The sequence below is a fragment of the Scyliorhinus torazame genome, chromosome 9 (genome assembly GCF_047496885.1).
Source record: "Scyliorhinus torazame isolate Kashiwa2021f chromosome 9, sScyTor2.1, whole genome shotgun sequence".
In the NCBI taxonomy this organism is placed as follows: Eukaryota; Metazoa; Chordata; class Chondrichthyes; order Carcharhiniformes; family Scyliorhinidae; genus Scyliorhinus; species Scyliorhinus torazame.
The window spans coordinates 198697912-198719701 of record NC_092715.1 but is presented as its reverse complement, the minus strand read 5'-3'; the positions used below and the strand labels follow the sequence as shown (position 1 = coordinate 198719701).

At 46.0% G+C, this 21790-nt stretch overlaps 1 protein-coding gene across 7 annotated transcripts in view; it reads right to left on the bottom strand.

Annotated features, from left to right (window-relative positions):
* The window catches only part of LOC140429667 (tudor domain-containing protein 7-like), a 197622-nt gene that overhangs the window by 66885 nt on the left and 108947 nt on the right, over window positions 1–21790 (bottom strand). For all 7 annotated transcript variants that reach the window (XM_072516953.1, XM_072516949.1, XM_072516954.1 and 4 more), the window contains one exon: window positions 7200–7386. In XM_072516953.1, the coding sequence (XP_072373054.1) occupies window positions 7200–7386 (187 nt within the window). The remainder of the gene's footprint in view (window positions 1–7199; window positions 7387–21790) is intronic.

The window sequence follows — 21790 nt, the reverse complement described above, 5'->3', positions numbered from 1 at the left end:
CAAGCCTCCTAATTACCCATCTCCGTGGAGGAACACCCTACAGATCCGTGGGGTCTTAACCGGCCAAATAAATGAGGACACTAATTTATTAACTTTGACAAAGAAGGGCTTGGGGAGAAAAGTGGGGAGACATTGAAAAATAAATAAAAAACTTCATTTTAATAGTTAAACCCTGCCTGTCAAGAACAGGCAGAGATTGTCCCACTTATGTAAGTCAGATTTGACACCATTAACCAGACTGATATAATTTATGAAGCGAGGCCCAATCATGGGCTACCCGGATTCCCAGATCATGAAAGCTAGATTTGGCAAGGCAAAAGTTAACATCACCAGATAGGCTCCCCTCCCCAGGGGTTAATCAGAAAATATTTTCTCTTATCCAAATTCAACTTATACCCAGAGAAGGAGCCAAAACTCCCAAGCAGTTTAATTATCTCATCCATAATGGATACTGGGTCCGTAATATAAAGAAGCAGGTTATTCGTGTACAAGGACATCCTAATGCACCACTCCTTCCCGACTTATGCCCTTCCACTTACTAGAAGATCTCAGCACTATGGCAAGCGGATCTATTGCCAAAGCAAACAGGGGCAGAGACAATGGACATCCCTGCCTCATGCCCCTATTCAGCACAAAGTAGCCAAAGTTTAAAGCATTTATTTGTGCGAACACCAGCAGTGTAACAAATGCAGGATGTAATCCAAACCGCCCAAGAATCTCAAAGAGATATTTCCATTTCACTCTACCAAACGTCTTTTCAGCATTGAAAAGGAACGGGGAAGAGAACAACATTAAACAGGCAATGTATACTGGCCGACGTTTGCCGACCCTTGATGAAACCTGTCTGGTCTTCTGAGACTGGAAGGCAGGGCTCCAACTGCAGTACCAGCGCTTTAGCAAATAACTTAACATTTAAAAGTGAAATAGGTAGATACGGCCCACACTCAACTGAGACCTGGGGCGCGATTCTCCGACCCCACACCGGGTCGGAGAATCACCGGGGGCTGGCGTGAATCCCGCCCCCGCCGTGTCCCGAATTCTCCGCCACCAGATATTTGGCGGGGGCGGGAATGGTGCCGCGCTGGTCGGCGGGCCCACACCCAGTGATTCTTCGGCCCGCGATGGGACGAAGTCCCGCTGCTGGAATGCCTGTCCCACCGGCGTGGATTCAACCATCATTTGAACGACGGGAGCAGGCGTCGCGGGCGGGCTCCGGGGGGCGATCTGGCCCCGGGGGGGTGCCCCCACGGCGGCCTGGCCCGCGATCGGGGCCCCACCGATCCGCGGGCAGGCCTGTGCTGTGGGGGCACTGTTTTTCTTCCGCCTTCGCCATGGTCTTCACTATGGCGGAGGCGGAAGAGACCCCCTCCCCTGCGCATGCCCGCAGGGATGCCTTGAGCGGCCGCTGACGCTCCCGCGCATGCATCGCCTGACGAAGACCTTTTGGCGCCGGCTGGCATGGCGCCAAAGGCCTTTCCCGCCAGCCGGCGGAGCAGAAACCACTCCGGCGCGGGCCTAGCCCCTCAAGGTGAGGGCTTGGCCCGTAAAGGTGCGGCGAATTCCGCATCTTTGGGGTGGCCCGAGCCGGAGTGGATCCCGCCACTCCATCACGCCGGGACCCCCCCCCCCCCCCCCCCCACCCCGCCGGGTAGGGGAGAATCCCGCCCCTTGTCTTTCTTAAGAATCAAGGAAATAGAGGCCTGCTCAAGTTCAAAGGGCAACAAACTTCGGGATAAGGAGTCGTTAAACATATTTAAATTAGAGTACCAATTGCTCCACAAACTTCTTATAAAACTCAATGGGGAAGCCACCAGGGCTAGGAGGTTTACTCGTCTGCATCACCCAATACATTTCATAATTTCCTCATGGCCCAACGGGGATTCACTCCTCTCCCCTCCACAGCTGGGATGAATAATCCATCCAAAAATGCAGTCATGGCTGAACTCTTCGCCAGAGATCTGGGGCGTCATTCGCCGCCGGCAGGAGTCTCCGTTCTGCCGGCGCTCGGGGGTTTCCCGACGGCGTGGGGGTGCCCCACAATGGGAAACCCCATTGACCGGCCGGTGTTACGGAGACTCCCGCCGGCCGGTCGGCGCAGAAATGTGGCGGGGCGGGTAGGAGAATTTCGCCCCTGATCTATAGAGATCCCGAAAAGCGTTTCAAAAGTCATATTGATCTGAGGTGGGAAGGAATCCAGGCTGCCACTCGAGTTACGTACCTGTACAATCTCCCAGGAAACTGCCTGCTATCTCAGCTGGTGATCTAAGAGGCAACTGGCCTTCTCCCAATGTTCATAAAATACACCCCTCGAACATCGCAGTTACCCACAGCCTTATCCATTGATCCTAATTCAAATTGTGTCTGTAGTTGTTTCCTACTTGCTAACAGCTCCAGGGTTGGGACAAGTGAAAACTGATGGTCCAGCTCAAGAATGGAGCCCCACCAGCCTCTGCCGCTCCGCCCTCGCTGTCTTTACCATGTGCACTTTGTGGGAAAAATTATCTCCCCCCGATAACCACTTTAAGGGCTCCTCCAGCGTAGGATGTGAGATAGGGTCACTTGTATTAAATTTAATATATTCCCCAATGGCGGTTGACACGTGTTGACAAAATCTTTTGTCCACTAATAATGACATATCCAATCTCCATGGCGGACGTTGGGAGGACCTGACTCGAGTGCCAAATCAACAAAATGTCGGGCATGGTCTGAAATCGCAATCGGCAAGTATCCCACCACCTCCACAAAGGAGCGAGACCTACCAACCAAACAAAAGTCAATACTCGAGCATACCTGGTGCACATGTGAGAAAAAGGAAGAAACTATCACCCGGATACCAAAAGACCCAATCAGTTCCATGAAAAACAGCAACACCCTGGCCACCCCTAATGGAAGTCAGAGATTTGGGTCTGGAGCTATCCAGCCTGGGGTCCAGAACACAGTTTAAGTCACCACCCAAATGTTACTTGCTATTGATCAGTCCAAGCTTGAATACAGTCCAGGCCACATGCGCACAAGCTACTTCAGTATCGGAATTGTAAAATGTGCGGAAAACTGTGCAATCATCAGCAAACATCTCCATTTGTAACCTTATGATGGAGAAAAAATGGCCATTGGTGAAGAGCTGATTACGGTTGGACATCGAACACTATATATTGAGGAACTCTGCCATGATGTAAAGCAAGTGACTGGCCTCCAACCATAATCATTTTCCTTTTTATCTCCAATCTGCAATTCCCAATGCCTTCAATTTTGCTAGGGATCATTAATGCCACACTTGGTCAAATGCTGCCTTGATGCCAAGAGCAGTCACTCTCACCTCATGTTCATCTCTATTTTTGTCCATGTTTGGACTTCGGCTGTAATGAGGTCACATACTAGGTGGCCCTGACAGAACCCAAACTGACCATTCTTAAGCAGGCTATTGCTATGCAAGTGTCACTTGATAGTGCTATCGACAACATCTTCCGTCATTTTAACCGATGATGGAGAGTAGACTGATGGAGCAGTAATTGGCTGGATTGAATTTGTCCTGCTTTCTATTGACAGGACATATCTGGGCAATTTTCCATATCGTTAGGTAGATGGCAATTGTAGCCGCACTGAAACATCTTGGCTAGGGACTCGGCTGGAAGCAAAGGTTTTCAGGATTACAGCCGAGATGTGGTTAGGGCTTTGCTCAATCCAGTGCCTTCAGCCATTTCTCAATATCATGGTGTTATTCAAATTGGCTGAAGACTTGCATCTGTAATGCTGGGGACCCCAGGAAGAGGCAGAGCTGGATCACCCACTCGGCACTTCTGGCTGGACAAATGGTTCAGCCTCGTCTTTTGCACTGTTATGCTGGGCTCCCTCGTCATGGAGAATGGGAATATTTGAGGAACTTCTCCTTCTTGTTAATTGTTTAATTGCCTACCACATGAGGTAGGATTGCAGAGCTTTGATGTGATGTTAATTGTGGGATGCTTAGCTTTGTGTAGCATGCTGCCTCCGCTCTTCAGCATGTATGTAGTCCTGTGTTGTAGCTTCACGAACTTGACATCTAATTTTAAGGTGCGCCTGGTACTACTCTTGCGGCATGCTCTCTACGCCCCTCACTGAACCAAAGCTGATATCCTGGCTTGATCGTAGAGTGAAGGTTATGCCAGGTCATAAGGTTACAGATTGTGGTCGAATACAATTCTGCTGCTAATGATAGCCCCCCCACGCTTCATGATGCCCAGTTTTAAGCTGCCAGATATGTTCTGCATCTATCTTATTTACCAAGGTGGCAGTCCCACACAACACAATGGATGATAACCTCAGTATGAAGACCGGGCTTCATCTCCACAAGGACTGTGTGGTGGTGAGTCATACCAACAGTCATGGACAGGTGCATTTTCAATGGGTGGATTGGGGAGAGTGTGGTCAACGATGTTTTTTCTCATTTGCTGGTTGGATCACCAATTACCACAGGTCCAGTCAAGCAAAAACGTCTTCCTAGACTCGGCCAATTTGAGCAAATAGTGGTGCTGCTGAGCCACATCAGCTGATGGACATTGAGGTCTCCTATTTGGAGTACATTACACCAAATGGTGTTCCACATAGAAGTGTACTGATCCATCAGCTGAGAGGTAGTGACGGGTGGTAAAGAGTATGTCTCCTTGCCGATGTCTGACATAATGCCATGAGACCACATGGGGTTTGGGGTCATTGTTGAGGACTTGTAGGGCCACTGCCTCGTGACTGTATATTACTATGGCATCCCCTCTGATGGATCTGCCCTGCTAGTGGAACAGAACATATCCAGAGATGGTGATCGAGGCTGTGTGGGACACTGACCGATAGCTATGAATTGGTGAATATGGCATTTCTGAATATGTTGGGTTGCTGTGTGACTCACCTGTGGAACAGCCCTCCCAATTTTGGTACAAGCCCCCAGGTACTAGTAAGGAGGCCCTTGGGGCAGCACGGTAGCCTTGTGGATAGCACAATTGCTTCACAGCTCCAGGGTCCCAGGTTCGATTCTGGCTTGGGTCACTGTCTGTGCGGAGTCTGCACATCCTCCCCGTTGGTGTGTGGGTTTCCTCCGGGTGCTCCGGTTTCCTCCCACAGTCCAAAGATGTGCAGGTTAGGTGTATTGGCCATGATAAAATACCCTTAGTGTCCAAAATTGCCCTTAGTGTTGGGTGAGGTTACTGGGTTATGGGGATAGGGTGGCGGTGTTGACCTTGGGTGGCGGTGTTGACCTTGGGTAGGGTGCTCTTTCCAAGAGCCGGTGCAGACTCGATTGGCTGAATGGCCTCCTTCTGCACTGTAAATTCTATGATAATCTATGATAATCTTACAGGGTCAATTTGCAAAGTGTGCCATTATCGTTTCCAATGCCTGGTAGTCCATCTGCTTTTACCCCTTTTTGACTTTCCTGTGGTTTGGTACTACTGAGTGACATATTAGGCCATTTCGGAGAGCAGTTTAAAAAAAAAACATTTTAAACCATCATGTCAACTTGTTAAGTCAGTGGTTTCATCATGACTAGTCTCGAATCTCAACTTTCCGGTCTTATCCTCATCTCCTTCGATTCATTATGTCCAAAAAAGAATTAATCTCGGTCTTGAATACACTCAACGACTGTGCATCCACAGCTTTCTTCTGCACGTGCACACCGCTGAGTGGAGAAATTTCTCATCTCAGTCTTAAACGGCCAAACCCTTAACCTGAAACCATGTCTTTGAGTTCAACTTTTCAGCCAAGGAAACGGCCTTCTCATAACTAACCTATCAAGCCCTCTAAGAATTGAGATTTACAGTGCCGTCATTTCTCATTCTTCTGAACTTGAACATCTGTTCATTATACAGGTTGAGCATCCCTTATATGAAAAATTCCAAAATCCGCACTTTCTTGAGTGCGCTGCACTTGTGCAGTTCCCAGTGGGCACCGCACATGTGCAGCTCGCAATGCTCTGCACAAGCGCAGTTCCCAACATGCGCCGCACAAGCGCAGTTCACAACGTGGGGCGTACAAGCGCAGTTCACAATGTGCACCGCACATGCACAGTTCCCAACATACCGCACATGCACAGTTCCCAATGCGAACCGCACCTGTGCAGTCTATTCTAAAATCCAAAAAAAAAACAAATTCTGATTCACACTTGGCCCCAAGCATTTCGGATCAGGGATTTTCAACCTCAGTCTCTCATTGAGAAAACCCCTTCATCCCAAACGTCAATCTATTTAACCTCATTGCACCCTCTCTAACGCAAGGATACCTTTCGTTGGATAAGGAAACGAAAACTGTACAAAGGCTCCAGTGTGGTCTCATTGAGCCTGATAATTGCAGCAAAACTCTTTATTCTAGTACTCCAACCTCCTTGCAATGAAAACTAACACATCAATTGCCTTGGTAATTGGTTCCTACACCTGCATGTTAACTTAATATGTCTTTAGATAAGGAGACAGAAAATAATGACTATATATAATATAGAAAATGTCCTTTTCCCTAATTTTGCAATAGCAAAATAGAAGATATGCCATGACATTGCTGATTGCACAGAGAAGCATATGTTGCTTTTCAACAGGAGTATTGTTTCACAAAACATATAATGTATTCTCAAACTGAATTATTTTTAAAAAAGGAAAAGTTTTTTTCTGTCTACTTATCAAATCAATCTTAGTCTTTTCATATCTGCCTGTGTACCTTTGTTTTCCTGTATTTGGCATTTTATTTTCTCACCTTTGATTAGGGTCTGATGTCTGTCATGAAACAATGCTCCTATTCTAGTGACAACTGGAGTGCCATGTACCTCGTTGAGCAGTTGCATTAAAACAATGGCAAAGATCAATGTTCGCTTTAACTTCTGCTTATTGTGCATGGACTTATTGCATTGCACAGTCCCTTTTAAGACAGTTAAACTGCCTGTATTTTCTCTGCATGACAATGCCAGACTGCTCCATGGCCACACTGTTACATAGCTTGGAGAGAACATTGGTGATTACAACTTTCAACTGGCTCCACCACCACCCTACCACTGTTTGACAGCACGATATCCTGCTTTCAGCATTTAAAACATCTGCTGGGCCCATGTTCCTCTTTAAACATTCAATAAAAACGCTAGTCTCCCCAATTGGAAAGTACAGAAGGTATTGAGACTTCAATAAACTGTTCATATGGAAAATCCACAATGTTTCAGAGATTACGGTTCGCCCAAACATAATTGTCTGTACCTTGGCTTTTGTTGCTTCCACTGAAACAATCTGTGCTCTTAACCAGGAGTCCTCTTCAGCACTGACAGCCACAAGCTGTCCAACACTTTGTGAACTCAATGGCTTCAGCTCACCAGTGTAAGTGTAATACTCCTTCATTGCATCTTCCATTTGTTCAAGAGCACCAGAATATTCTGGCCCAATGTATCTGGAAGGGAAAGTTCAATGTATTTCAGTTGTAAATTAGTTTAAGATTTTTCTTCTATATTTATTCCTTTAAAAAATAAGTACTTCAAAGCAGCTTTGATAAGTTTCGGATACAAGCTGTGCAATTACAAAAAGTGAAAATTTGATATATTCAAAGCTTACAGCATGGTGTAATTAATGGAAGAGTCAAACAGTCTGATTTACAAAAATGTTTTGCAATAAATACACGACAATCATAAACACTGGCAATGTTGAGTCTCAAAGCCCAGTTATGAATAATAGAATTATATGGATTTAATCATTCTCGTACTCGGATTACACAAGTCACTGTTGAAGAATGAAATGTTTTGCACACTCAACATCCATTTTAAGAATGTCCACATTAGTACCACACACTGCATTCAAAACATAAAGCTGTCTTATACTGTGGCAGCTACACGAGCATTTTATATTTTCCCTCACCAGGAGTCTGTGTTGTTTATCTTAAAATTGCAATGGTTCTGTGTCACAGATCCACATCCAATTGAAGATATTTTGTTCATTTGGCTTCAAAGCAAAGAGGCTTTCATCGCTCGTTTGGACTGGATTCAATCCCAGATCCCACAGAGGTGAGTGTGTTAACACATTGTGGAACTCAGTTCCAGAGAAAATGTGTAAGTTTAGATCTGTTATGAGAAACTTTGATGTAGATTCAGCTTAGAATTTAAAATAGCTGTATTCCTAACATTTTGCAATGTTTGACTGAGATCTGGTCAAGTATTAGAGAATCATATTGGAAATTTGCTGGGACTAAAACAAAGAGAAGGTAACCAAGAATTTTTAAAATTATGTTTATTGAGATTTTACATTTTTTAAACAAATTTACACAACAAAGTTATAAAATAGTACAGCACACAAAGAAAAAAAAAACCCAGATACAACTTAACCCACATGAGCACAGTACAGATCAGAAGAATGGCATTACAATTGGCTTAATACCATCATGAAATGATCCAATCCAGCCTTCTCTTTCCGGATTCCAGATCACCTGCACCCACCTAGGAGCAAGGGACTAATTTGCCATACCCACCCTTGCAAAAACAAAAGAATATTCACGGAAACCCCAGATCTACAGGCATATTGCGCAACGCAACAAAAAAACAAACCCAGGCCCGAGGGAGAACCACAGTTATAACGAAAGGAGAGGAAGAGAGGAACAGCAACAATAACAGTACATTTAGACTGCGGTCAGGCCCATCAAGCCTCCAAAGGCAGAAAAGAAAGGGACGACAAATGAAAAAAACAGACCTACCCTGCTATCCCACCAGATGACAGTCAACAAGCGGAGGACCCACCTCCCCAAGGGGAACCACAGGATATTCACCAAGGCACAGAACCCGACCCATCCCCCAACCCAGTGCACCACAGGCAAAGGAAACAAACCCCAGCACCCCCAGGAAACCCCTCCAACACCCCGAGGGACATCCCCGAGCCCCCGGGATAACAATAGCCACAGTAGCGGGCCTAACAATAGCCACAGTACCGGGCCTAGCTTAGCCCAGCATCATCCAACACAAAAAACTATTACTCCCAGGGCGTCTAGGATACCTCCCAAAAAAGAAAACCCATACCCCAGTTGAGCCATTCCTTTCCAGCCCCATCCAGAGCAATGCACCATAAAAGGATGTTTTTCAGCCCCAGTCAAGGAGGGAAGGGCTCCTGTCCGAGAAGAGGAATCATCAAGACACCCAATAATTAGGCACTCTGGGACAGAGGGCCAACACTCTCCTCCCCAGCACAAACGCAGGACCAAACGCGGGACCAAACACACACAAGATCAGGATAAGAAAGCCAACCTGCATGAAGACAAGAGAGGGAACACCCAGCCTTGCTCAAAGCGACCACCGTCACAAATAGGATAAGCAGAGCAACCTCCCACCTCAACTGCCTGACCACCACAAAAGCCCAGGGGAGAACCAAACAAGGGGAAAGAAAAACTCAGGCTCAAGGTGGAAACAGAAGGGACCCAGTCCTCTCCAGGATACGAACTCTGCCCAGGCCAAAGAAGGATGAAGTCACAGATTCCTAACTCAAAGAATCTACAAATTCAAAAGAAAACCCAGAAACGGATTAGCTCTCACCAGGGGGGGTTATCCTCAATCTCAGCGAGGACCGAACAAAACCCTACCAACCACAGCCACCTACCCTTCACACACCCAGATCCACTCTGTTAGGAAATGCCTGTGAACATGGGAAGGAGAGAAAATTTACAGAGGACAGGAGGTCAGTGAATTTAAGGGGTGGGGACGGTAAGGAGAGGAGAAACGAAGACTGAAATCATTGAAGAGGAGTGCAGAGGCTAAGTGAGGTAGGATACCATGAGAAAAGCAGGTGAGATTTTGGAAGGACAAAAGAAACTAACTTGTATTTATGTAGTAAAATATTCCAAGGGATCAAGAGCTGGAAGAGATTAAAGAGATATAGGGGGATCCCTATGACTAGATTTCAACAGACAATGAGTTTTTGTTTAAATTCAAGGCATTGGCGGACTGCAAACCAATACATGTCAGCAAGCAAAAGGGTGATGAGCGAAGGGGCTGAGTGCAAGTTAGAGTAAGGGCACAGCTTTGGTTACAGCTTAAATGTAGAGGGTGCAAAGTTGGATGCCAGGCAAGAAAGCACTGGAATAGCAGAATTTAGAGGCAACCAAGACATGGATCAGGGCCTCCACAGGGGTAAGAGAGGAACAATGTAAGAATAAGCATAACGCTTGAAAACTGATCTCAATTCTAGCAGCTATAGCATTAGAGAAAAACAACTGGCCACAATTCCCACACCTAAGCAATAGTCAGTATCTCCAGCTGCAGTGCGCGGGTTGTCAGAATTGGATTCAGTTGAAGGGAAGGCAGGTTGTAAGGAGGATATAAACAGTTTACAGAGAGATATTGACAAGTTAAGGGAGTGGGCAGAAAATGGGCAAAGAGAATGCAATGTGGGAAAACGCGAGATTGTTCATTTTGGAACAAAGAATGAGAATGCAGATTATTATTTAAATAAAGACTGCAGAAAGCTGCAGCACAAAGGGAGTTGGGGGTCCTTGTTCATGAAACCCAGAAAGTTAGCATTCAGGTCCAGAAGGTAATAGGGAAGGCAAAAGGATTGCTGGCTTTTATTTCAAAGGAGCTAGAGTATAAAAGTAAAGAGGTGTTGCTGCAAGGTATTACTGAGGCCACATTTAGAATACAGTATACAGTTTTGGTCCCTTTATTTTAAGGAAAGATCCTTTAAGGTAGTACAGAGGTTTACTGGGATGATCCTGGGTATGGAGGGACTGCCATATGAGGAAAGACTGAACAGGCTGGGGCTGTACTCCTTGGAATTCAGAAGAATAAGTGGTACGTATGGAACATATAAAAATCTTTGGGACAGGCATGGTAAAAAAATGTTGGGATGATGTTTTCACTCATGGGAGAGTGTAGGACTAGAGGGCATAGTCGCAGAATAAGGGAGTGCTCATTTAAGACAGATTTGAGGAAGAATTGATTCTAAGAGTGGTGAATCTTTGGAATTATTTACCCAAGAAGCTGTGGAGGCCGAGTCCTTGAACATTTTCACGGCCCTGAGTTCGCAACCTTGTCCCTCGCCTGAGGTGTGGTGAACCTCAGTTTAAATCACCACCAGTCAGCCCTCCCCCACAAAAGGGGAACGCAACCTATGGTCGGTCATCTGGGAGGATGGTAACTTAACCGTTACCGAATATATCTCACCAGGGCTTCTTTTTTTTAAATAAATTTAGAATACCCAATTATTTTTTTCCAATTAAGGGCAATTTAGCATGGCCAATCCACCTACCCTGCACATCTTTGGGTTGTGGGGGCAAAACCCGCGCAAACATGGGGAGAATGGGCAAACTCCATACGGACAGTGACCTAGGGCCAGGATTGAACCTGGGACCTCAGTGCCGTGAGGCAGCAATGCTTACCACTGCACCACCGTGCTACCCACCAGGGCTTCCTGAATACCCATGCAACCATGTTCCAGCAACGAGAGAACATTTTCATGAGATACAACAAGATGGCAATTGGAAGAGCAAAAAGGGAGGATGGGTTCCATTAGAACATAAGAGCAGGATAAGAACATATGGCCTGTCGAGCCTGCTCCACCATTCAATAGGATCATGGCTGACCTTGAGCTTCAACTCCACTTACCCACCTGCTCCCATATCTCTTCATTCCGAGACACCAAAATCTGGTCTATCTCAGCCTTAAATATATTCAAAGTTGTTGCACCACAACCCTTTGGGGTACAGAATTCCAAAGATTCACAACCCTGTAAGTGAAGAAATTCCTCCTTTTCTCAGTCCTAAATGATTGGCTCCTTATCCTGAAACGGTGTCCCCTTGTTTTAGATTCCCCCGCCAGGGAAAGCAATCGAGTAACTACTATCCAGCACATTCATGATCTTAAATATTTCAATGAGACTGCCTGTCATTTTTCTAACCACCAGAGAATTTAGATGCAATTTACTCAGCTTTGCATCATAGGACAACCCGGTCATCAGAATAGAACATAGAACATTACAGCGCAGTACAGGCTCTTCGGCCCTCAATGTTGCACCGACCTGTGAAACCACTCTAAAGCCCATCTACACTATTCCCTTATTGTCCATATGTTATTCAATGACCATTTGAATGCCCTTAGTGTTGGCGAGTCCACTACTGTTGCAGGCAGGGCATTCCACGCCCTTGCTACTCTCTGAGTAAAGAACCTACCTCTGACATCTGTCCTATATCTATCTCCCCTCAATTTAAAGCTATGTCCCCTCGTGCTAGACATCACCATCCGAGGAAAAAGGCTCTCACTGTCCACCCTATCCAATCCTCTGATCATCTGGTATGCCTCAATTAAGTCACCTCTTAACCTTCTTCTAACAAAAACAGCTGCAGGTCCCTCAGCCTTTCCTCACAAGATCTTCCCTCCATACCAGGCAACATTCTGGTAAATCTCCTCTGCACCCTTTCCAATGCTTCCACATCCTTCCTATAATGCGGCGACCAGAATTGCACGCAATACTCCAAATGCGGCCGCACCAGAGTTTTGTACAGCTGCAACATGACATCATGGCTCCGAAACTCAATCCCTCTACCAATAAAAGCAACACACCGTACGCCTTAACAACCCTCTCAACCTGGGTGGCAACTTTCAGGGATCTATGTACATGGACACCGAGATTTCTCTGCTCATCCACACTACCAAGGATCATACCATTAGCCCAGTACTCTGTCTTCCTGTTATTCCTTCCAAAATGACACTTTTCTGCATTAAACTCCATTTGCCACCTCTCAGCCCAGCGCTGCAGCTTATCTATGTTCCTCTGTAACATCCTTCAGCACTGTCCACAACTCCACCGACTTTAGTGTCATCTGCAAATTTACTCACCCATCCTTCTACGCCCTCCTCCAGGTCATTTATAGAAATGACAAACAGCAGAGACCCCAAAACAGATCCTTGTGGTACACCACTAGTAACTGGACTCCAGTCTGAACATTTCCCATCAACCACCACCCTTTGTCTTCTTCCAGCTAGCCAATTTCTGATCCAAACTGCTAAATCACCCTGAATCCCATGCCTCTGTATTTTCTGCAGTAGCCTATCGTGGGGAACCTTATCAAACGCTTTACTGAAATCCATATACACCACATCAACTGCTTTACCCTCATCCACCTGTTTGGTCACCTTCTCAAAGAACTCAATAAGGTTTGTGAGGCACGACCTACCCTTCACAAAACGTGTTGACTATCTCTAATCAAATTATTCCTTTCCAGATGATTATGCATCCTATCTCTTATAAACCTTTCCAAGATTTTGCCCACAACAGAAGTAAGGCTCACTGGTCTATAGTTACCGGGGTTGTTTCTACTCCCATTCTTGAACAAGGGGACAACATTTGCTATCCTCCAGTCTTCTGACACTATTCCTGTAGACAAAGATGACTTAAAGATCAAAGCCAAAGGCTCAGCAATCTCCTCCCTAGCTTCCCAGAGAATCCTAGGATAAATCCCATCCGGCCCAGGGGACTTATTTATTTTCACACTTTCCAGAACTCCTAACACCTCCTCCTCATGAACCTCAAGCCCTTCTAGTCTAGTAGCCTGAATCTCAGTATTCTCCTCGACAACATTGCCTTTTTCCTGTGTGAATACTGACAAAAAATATTCATTTAGCACCTCTCCTTTCTCCTCGGACTCCAAGCAAAACTTCCCACTACTGTCCTTGACTGGCCCTACTCTTACCTTAGTCATTCGTTTATTCCTGACATATCTATAGAAAGCTTTAGGGTTATCCTTGATCCTACCTGCCAAAGACTTCTCATGTCCCCTCCTGGCTCTTCTTAGCTCTCTCTTTAGGTCCTTCCTAGTTAACTTCTAACTCTCGAGCGCCCTAACTAAACCTTCAAGTCTTTAGTAAACCACGGTTCCCTTGCTCGACCACTTCCTCCCTGCCTGACAGGTACATACTTATCAAGGACACGCAGTAGCTGTTCCTTGAACAAGCTCCACATTTCCATTGTGCCCATCCCCTGCAGTTTTCCTCCCCATCCGATGCATCCTAAGTCTTGCTTCATCGCATCATAATTGCCTTTCGCCCAGATATAACTCTTGCCCTGCGGTATATACCTATCCCTTTCTATCACTAAAGTAAACTTAATCGAATTGTGGTCACTATCACCAAAGTGCTCACCTACCTCCAAATCTAACACCTGTCCTGGTTCATTGCCCAGTACCAAATCCAATATGGCCTCGCCTCTCGTTGGCCTATCTACATACTGTGTCAGGAAACCCTCCTGCACACATTGGACAAAAACGGACCCATCTAAAGTACTCGAACTATAGTGTTTCCAGTCAATATTTGGGAAGTTACAGTCCTCCATAACAACTACCCTGTTGCTTTCGCTCCTATCCAGAATCATCTTTGCAATCCTTTCCTCTACATCTCTGGAACTTTTCAGAGGCCTATAGAAAACCCCTAACAGGGTCACCTCTTCTTTCCTGTTTCTAACCTCAGCCCATACTACCTCAGTAGACGAGTCCTCATCAAACGTCCTTTCTGCCACTGTAATACTGTCCTTGACTAACAATGCCACCCCATCCCCTCTTTTACCACCTTCCCTGAGCTTACTGAAATATCTAAACCCCGGCACCTGCAACAACCATTCCTGTCCCTGCTCTATCCATGTCTCCGAAATGGCCACAACATCGAAGTCACAGGTACCAACCCATGCTGCAAGTTCAGCCACCTTATTCCGGATGCTCCTGGCATTGAAGGCACACTTCAAACCACCTTCCTGCCTGGCGGTACACTCCTGCAACTTTGAAACTTCACTCATGGCCTCACTACTCTCAACCTCCTGTATACTGGAGCTACAATTCAGGTTCCCAAGCCCCTGCTGAACTAGTTTAAACCCCCCCGAAGAGCATTAGCAAATTTCCCCCCCAGGATATTGGTACCCCTCTGGTCCAGGTGTAGACCATCCCATTTGTAGAGGTCCCACCGACCCCAGAATGAGCCCCAATTATCCAGAAATCTGAAACCCTCCCTCCTGCACCATCCCTGTAGCCACGCGTTCAACTCCTCTCTTTCCCTATTCCTCGTCTCGCTATCACGTGGCACGGGTAACATCCCAGAGATAATAACTCGGTTTGTCCTAGATCTAAGTTTCCACCCTAGCTCCCTGAATTCCTGCCTTACATCCCTATCCCTACCTATGTCTTTGGTACCTATGTGGACCACGACTTGGGGCTGCTCCCCCTCCCCCTTAAGGATCCCAAAAACACGATCCGAGACAATAGCGCACCCTGGCACCTGGGAGGCAACACACCAACCGCGAGTCTCTCTCGTTCCCACAGAATCTCCTATCTATCCCCCTAACTATGGAGTGTCCAATGACTAATGCTCTACTCCTTTCCCCCCTTCCCTTCTGAGCAACAGGGACAGACTCTGTGCCAGAGACCTGTACCCCATGGCTTACTCCTGGTAAGTCCCCCCCCCCCAACAGTATCCAAAGCGGTATACTTGTTACTAAGGGGAACAACCACAGGGGCTCCCTGTACTGACTGCTTCCTCCCAGCCCCTCCCACCGTCACCCATCTATCTTTATTCTTCGGAGTAACTACATCCCTGAAGCTTCTATCTATGACCACCTCTGCCTCCCGAATGATCCGAAGTTCATCCAGCTCCAGTTCCCTAACGTGGTTTCGGAGGAGCTGGAGATGGGTGCACTTCCCACAGATGAAATCAGCAGGGACACTGACGGCGTCCCTCATCTCAAACATTCTTCAGGAAGAACATTGCACTACCTGCCCTGCCATCCCACCTCGATAAAAAAAAAAGAAAAAGAAAGAGCTCACCTGTTATTCGCTCCCCTTCTCAGCAAGCACTCACTCAGCAACCTCTGCGCCCCGCACAATAACACCGGAGGGAAAATAAAAGAAAAACTACTTACCAGTCACCAGCCAATCCCTTACCTGCAGGCTGTAACGTCACTGTTCAACGTCTTTTTACTTCTACCTGCCCTTGAGCCTTCCTCTTGATCTTTACAGCGGTTGTTTTTTTTTGGTTAGAGGAGGGGGAAGGGAGGGGAACACTGAAGAAGTGTTTTGGGTTTAAGTGTCAACTGACAACAGCTCCTCTACAAACCACCTTCAAGTTAGGGTGATCACATGGACGTATGCAAATTTCCCCCGCAACAGCCAATCAGCATCTCCGCTCTACTGCCCTCTGCTGGATGCTTGTCTTCATTTGAACAGCTAGGGTCTCTTGCTCAGGTACACCTTCAAGTTAGGGTGAGCACACGGACGTATGCAAATTTCCCCCGCAACAGCCAATAAGCAGCTCTGCTCTACAGCCCTCTGAATGGATCAACCTTGTGAACATTTGCCATATTGCCTCCAATGCAAGTATATCTTTCCTTAAATATGGAGTACAAAACTGCACCAGTATTCCAAGTGCAGTCGCACATGAGCCCCATAACAACTGTTGCAAGGGTTCTTTAATCTTTGTACTCCAATTCCCTTGCAATAAAGACATACATGCAATTTGCTTCCTCTAATTGCTTGTTGTACCTGCATGCTAACTTTGTGTTCCCAAGTCTCTCTTGTGCAAGAGTGCCTTTAAAAAATGGATGTGTAAGCAATGTACCTTTAAGAAATTAGTGATGTCAGAGAGTGGGTGGAGCTCAGCTCAGGTCAGCCATTTTGCAGGTTTTTAGTTGCAGTTTAGAAAGCAGTGTGTGTGTCTGTGTGTTTTCAGAGAGCTGCAAGTTTTGCAGTTGGAGAAAGCAGGCTGTGTGTGTCTGTGTGTGTCCAGAGAGCTGCAGGAAAAAAAAACAAGGTGCTGGAGCTGAAATCATCCAAGCTAATATATCTCTGCCATTCTACAGAAAAAAGAAAAAAAATATATATATATAAGACCATAAGACATAGGAGCAGAAGCAAGGCCATTCGGCCCATCGAGTCCACTCCACCATTCAATCATGGCTGATTTCAACTCCATTTACCCGCCCTCTCTCTCCATAGCCCTTAATTCCTCGAGAAATCAAGAATTTATCAACTTCTGTCTTAAAGACACTCAACGTCGCGGCCTCCACCGCCCTCTGTGGCAATGAATTCCACAGACCCACCACTCTCTGGCTGAAGAAATTTCTCCTCATCTCTGTTCTAAAGTGACTCCCTTTTATTCTAAGGCTGTGCCCCCGGGTCCTAGTCTCCCCTGCTCATGGAAACAACTTCCCTACATCCACCCCATCTAAGTCATTCATTATCTTGTAAGTTTCAATTAGATCTCCCCTCAACCTCCTAAACTCCAATGAATATAATCCCAGGATCCTCAGACGTTCCTTTAACCTGATGTGATTTTGTTTAAAGGTGTTAATTCTCTTGGAAGTTTGAAGGAACAGTTTAAGGAATTATTTACTGTTGCAATATTTTCTGAGTTGTCTTTGAAGTAAGGGGTGTTAAGAAATCCAATGTTTATTTAAGATGTTAAGTTGAGTTCATGGAATAAACAGTGTTTTGTGTTTAAAAACCCACGTGTCCATAATTGTAATCCCACACCAAGGGAAAAAAAGCCGTGTGCTGGGAAAAGCAACAAATAAAGGGAGGTGTCGGTTGAACTCCATGATACATTTTGGGATTCTGAAAACACCTCGCCCATAACACTCTGAACATCAATATTTGCAAGTTTCATGCCTTTTAAAAAATACTCTTTTTCTATTCTTATGGCCGAAGTGAATTACTTCACACTAATGTGCCACCTTGTTGCCCACTCACTTAACCTGTCTTTGTGTTCTCCACAGAGCTTGCATTCCCATCTAGTTTTATATCATCAACATACTATTCTGTCTCTTAATTTAAGGCAGAGTTTCCCAAACTTTTCCAGTCACTGAGCCCTTTTGACCTCCCAAGAATATTGAAGGAACCCCTGGGACACCCTCCCTCACACACACAAACCCTCATCCCACACACACGCACAAACCCTCATCAAACACACACAAACCCTCATCTCACACACACAAACCCTCATCTCACACACACAAACCCTCATCTCACACACACACACCCTCATCATACACACACACACCCTCATCATACACACACACACCCTCATCATACACACACACACCCTCATCATACACACACACACCCTCATCATACACACACACACACCCTCATCATACACACACACGCCCTCATCATACACACAAACCCTCATCACACACACACACAAACCCTCATCTCACACACACACAAACCCTCATCTCACACACACACAAACCCTCATCTCACACACACACAAACCCTCATCTCACACACACACAAACCCTCATCTCACACACAAACCCTCATCTCACACACAAACCCTCATCTCACACACAAACCCTCATCTCACACACAAACCCTCATCTCACACACAAACCCTCATCACACACATAAACCCTCATCTCACACACACACAAACCCTCATCTCACACACAAACCCTCATCTCACACACAAACCCTCATCTCACACACAAACCCTCATCTCACACACAAACCCTCATCTCACACACAAACCCTCATCTCACACACAAACCCTCATCTCACACACAAACCCTCATCTCACACACAAACCCTCATCTCACACACAAACCCTCATCTCACACACAAACCCTCATCTCACACAAACCCTCATCTCACACACAAACCCTCATCTCACACACAAACCCTCATCTCACACACAAACCCTCATCTCACACACAAACCCTCATCTCACACACAAACCCTCATCTCACACACAAACCCTCATCTCACACACAAACCCTCATCTCACACACAAACCCTCATCTCACACACAAACCCTCATCTCACACACAACCATCCCTCATCACACACACAACCATCCCTCATCACACACACAACCATCCCTCATCACACACACAACCATCCCTCATCACACACACAACCATCCCTCATCACACACACAACCATCCCTCATCACACACACCATCCCTCATCACACACACCATCCCTCATCACACACACCATCCCTCATCACACACACCATCCCTCATCACACACACAACCATCCCTCATCACACACACAACCATCCCTCATCACACACACCATCCCTCATCACACACCATCCCTCATCACACACACCATCCCTCATCACACACACCATCCCTCATCACACACACCATCCCTCATCACACACACCATCCCTCATCACACACACCATCCCTCATCACACACACCATCTCTCATCACACACACCATCCCTCATCACACACACCATCCCTCATCACACACACCATCCCTCATCACACACACCATCCCTCATCACACACACCATCCCTCATCACACACACCATCCCTCATCACACACACACACACACCATCCCTCATCACACACACCATCCCTCATCACACACACCATCCCTCATCACACACACACACACCAACCCTCATCACACACACACCAACCCTTATCACACACACGCCAACCCTCATCACACACACGCCAACCCTCATCACACACACACACACCAACCCTCATCACACACACACACCAACCTTCATCACACACACACAGACACACACAAGTTCACCGTAGGCAATTCAATTGGGCCAGCAGTCTGATAATTCAAGTGCTCCAACAACTATTACATTGACTTTGTTCCATGCTCCAATGATTTTTTGTTTAGGGCTTTAACCAATGGTATAATTAGCATTAGGGGGCATATAAACTATTTGTTCCAATGTTTCTATCACTTGATATTCCTAATCTCCATCCATACTGATCCTACATTCTTATTTCTGAGCTAAGAGCCTTCCTCACTGATGGCCTTATGTCATCCTTATGTCAGGGGTATGCCTCTCCTCCTTTTCCATTCTGCCCGTCTTTTCAAAATGTGTACACCCTGGAATATTTATTTCCAAACCTTGGTCACCTTATAACCATTATTTGTAACGGTGATTAGATATAAACATTCCTCTCTATTTGTATCATTCATTCAGCTATCTTATTGAGCATGATCCGTGCATTCAGATGAAGTAATTTTATTTTTTAAACTCGATGGGCCTTACTCGGATGCACTATTACCATTAGTTCTGTCTCTTTCTGTTCCACTCAGCTTATTTTATCCACATCTATATACTCCCTATTGCTTCAACCTTTCGCTTTGGATTTCTAAATCTCCCTTCACGAGAACTCCCCTCCTCCTCTGTTAACTCAGTCATTTCTCTTTACTCAGACTATAATTACGAGTATATTTTATGTTTGTATGCTTTGTCCCTTCCTGTCACACTCTGCTTACCATTACCCAATTGCTACCCTGCATTATTGCCCTGTCTTTATACCTTAACATTACATCTCCCCTCACGGGAACCCTCCCCGTCGGTATTTAGCTGAAAGCACTCTCTACAGCCCTAGTTATACAACTCGCTGGACACTAACCCCAGCACAATTCAGGTGAAGACGGACTCATTGATGCAGCTTCCCCAGTACGCACTGAATCGAAACCGGTTTATCCTAACCAATGTTTACCCATGCATTCACCTTACATCCTTCTTTGGGGGAGAAGAAATTTTTTTTGATCATGTTAAGTGAAGCGAAATATCTTTTATAATGTGAGTAGCGCACTGTTCTTTTGATTCATTCATGAGATGTGGGTGTCGCTGGTTAAGCCAGCATTTTATTGCCTATCCCTAATTGGCCTTGAGAAGGTGGTGGTCAGCTGCCTGCTTGAGCTGCTGCAGTCCATGTGATGTAGGTACACCCACTGTGCTATTAGGGCAGGGGTTTGAGGATTTTGCCCCAGCGACAATGACGGCTGGGCAATATTTTCAAATGGTGAGAAACTTAGAGGAAAACTTCCAGGTTGTGATTTTCCCCATGTATCTGCTGCACCCTTCTAGATGGTAGTGGCGGTGGGTGTGGAAGGTGCTGCCTAAGGAGTCTTAGTCAGTTCCTGCAGTACATCTGGTAGATGGTACACACTACTACTACTGTGCATCAGTGGTGGAAGGAATGAATGTTTGTGGATGGGGTGCAAATAAAGTGGTCTCGTTTGTCCTGGATGCTGTCAAGCTTCTTGAGTTTTGCTGGAGCAGCAATCATCCAGGCAAGTGGAGTATTCCATCATTAGATGGTGGTCAGAGTTTGGGGAATCAGGAGGCGAGTTACTCGCCACAGCCTAGCCACAGTATTTATATGGCTAATCTAGTTCAGTTTCTAGTCAATGATAAGCCCAGGAGGTTGATAGTGGCGGATTCAGTGATGGAAATGTAATTGGATGTTATAGGGTGGTGGTTAAATTCTCTCTTGTTGCAGCTGCTCATTGCCTGGCATTAGGTGGCAGAAATGTTACTTGCTATTTGTCAGCCCAAGCCTGGATGTTGTCTAGGTCTAGCAGCATGTGGACTGCTTCAGTAACTGAGGAATCGTGAATGGTGCTGAACATTGTGCAGTGATTAATGATCATTCTCACTTCTGACCTTATGATGGTCATTGATGAAGCAGCTGAAGATGGTTGGGACTAAGATACTACCCTGCAGAACTCCAGCAGTGATTCCAAGAACAGAGAATACGGATTCCTACAACCACAACCATTTTCCTTTGTGCTCTGACTCCAACCAGCAGGGAGTCTGCCCCCCCCCCCCCCCCGCCCCACCCCCAATTCCCATTGATTCTAGTTTTGCTCAGGCTCCTTGGTGCCACACTTTGCCATATGCTGCCTTGATGCCAAGGGCAGTCAATCCCAGCTTACTTCTGGAGTTCAGCTCTTTTGTCCATGTTTGAACCAAGGCTGTCATACGGTCAGGAGCTGATTATTTGTGGGTGGTGTGGCTCAGTTTCCATAATGGCAGCATAGTTTATTTTAAATGGAT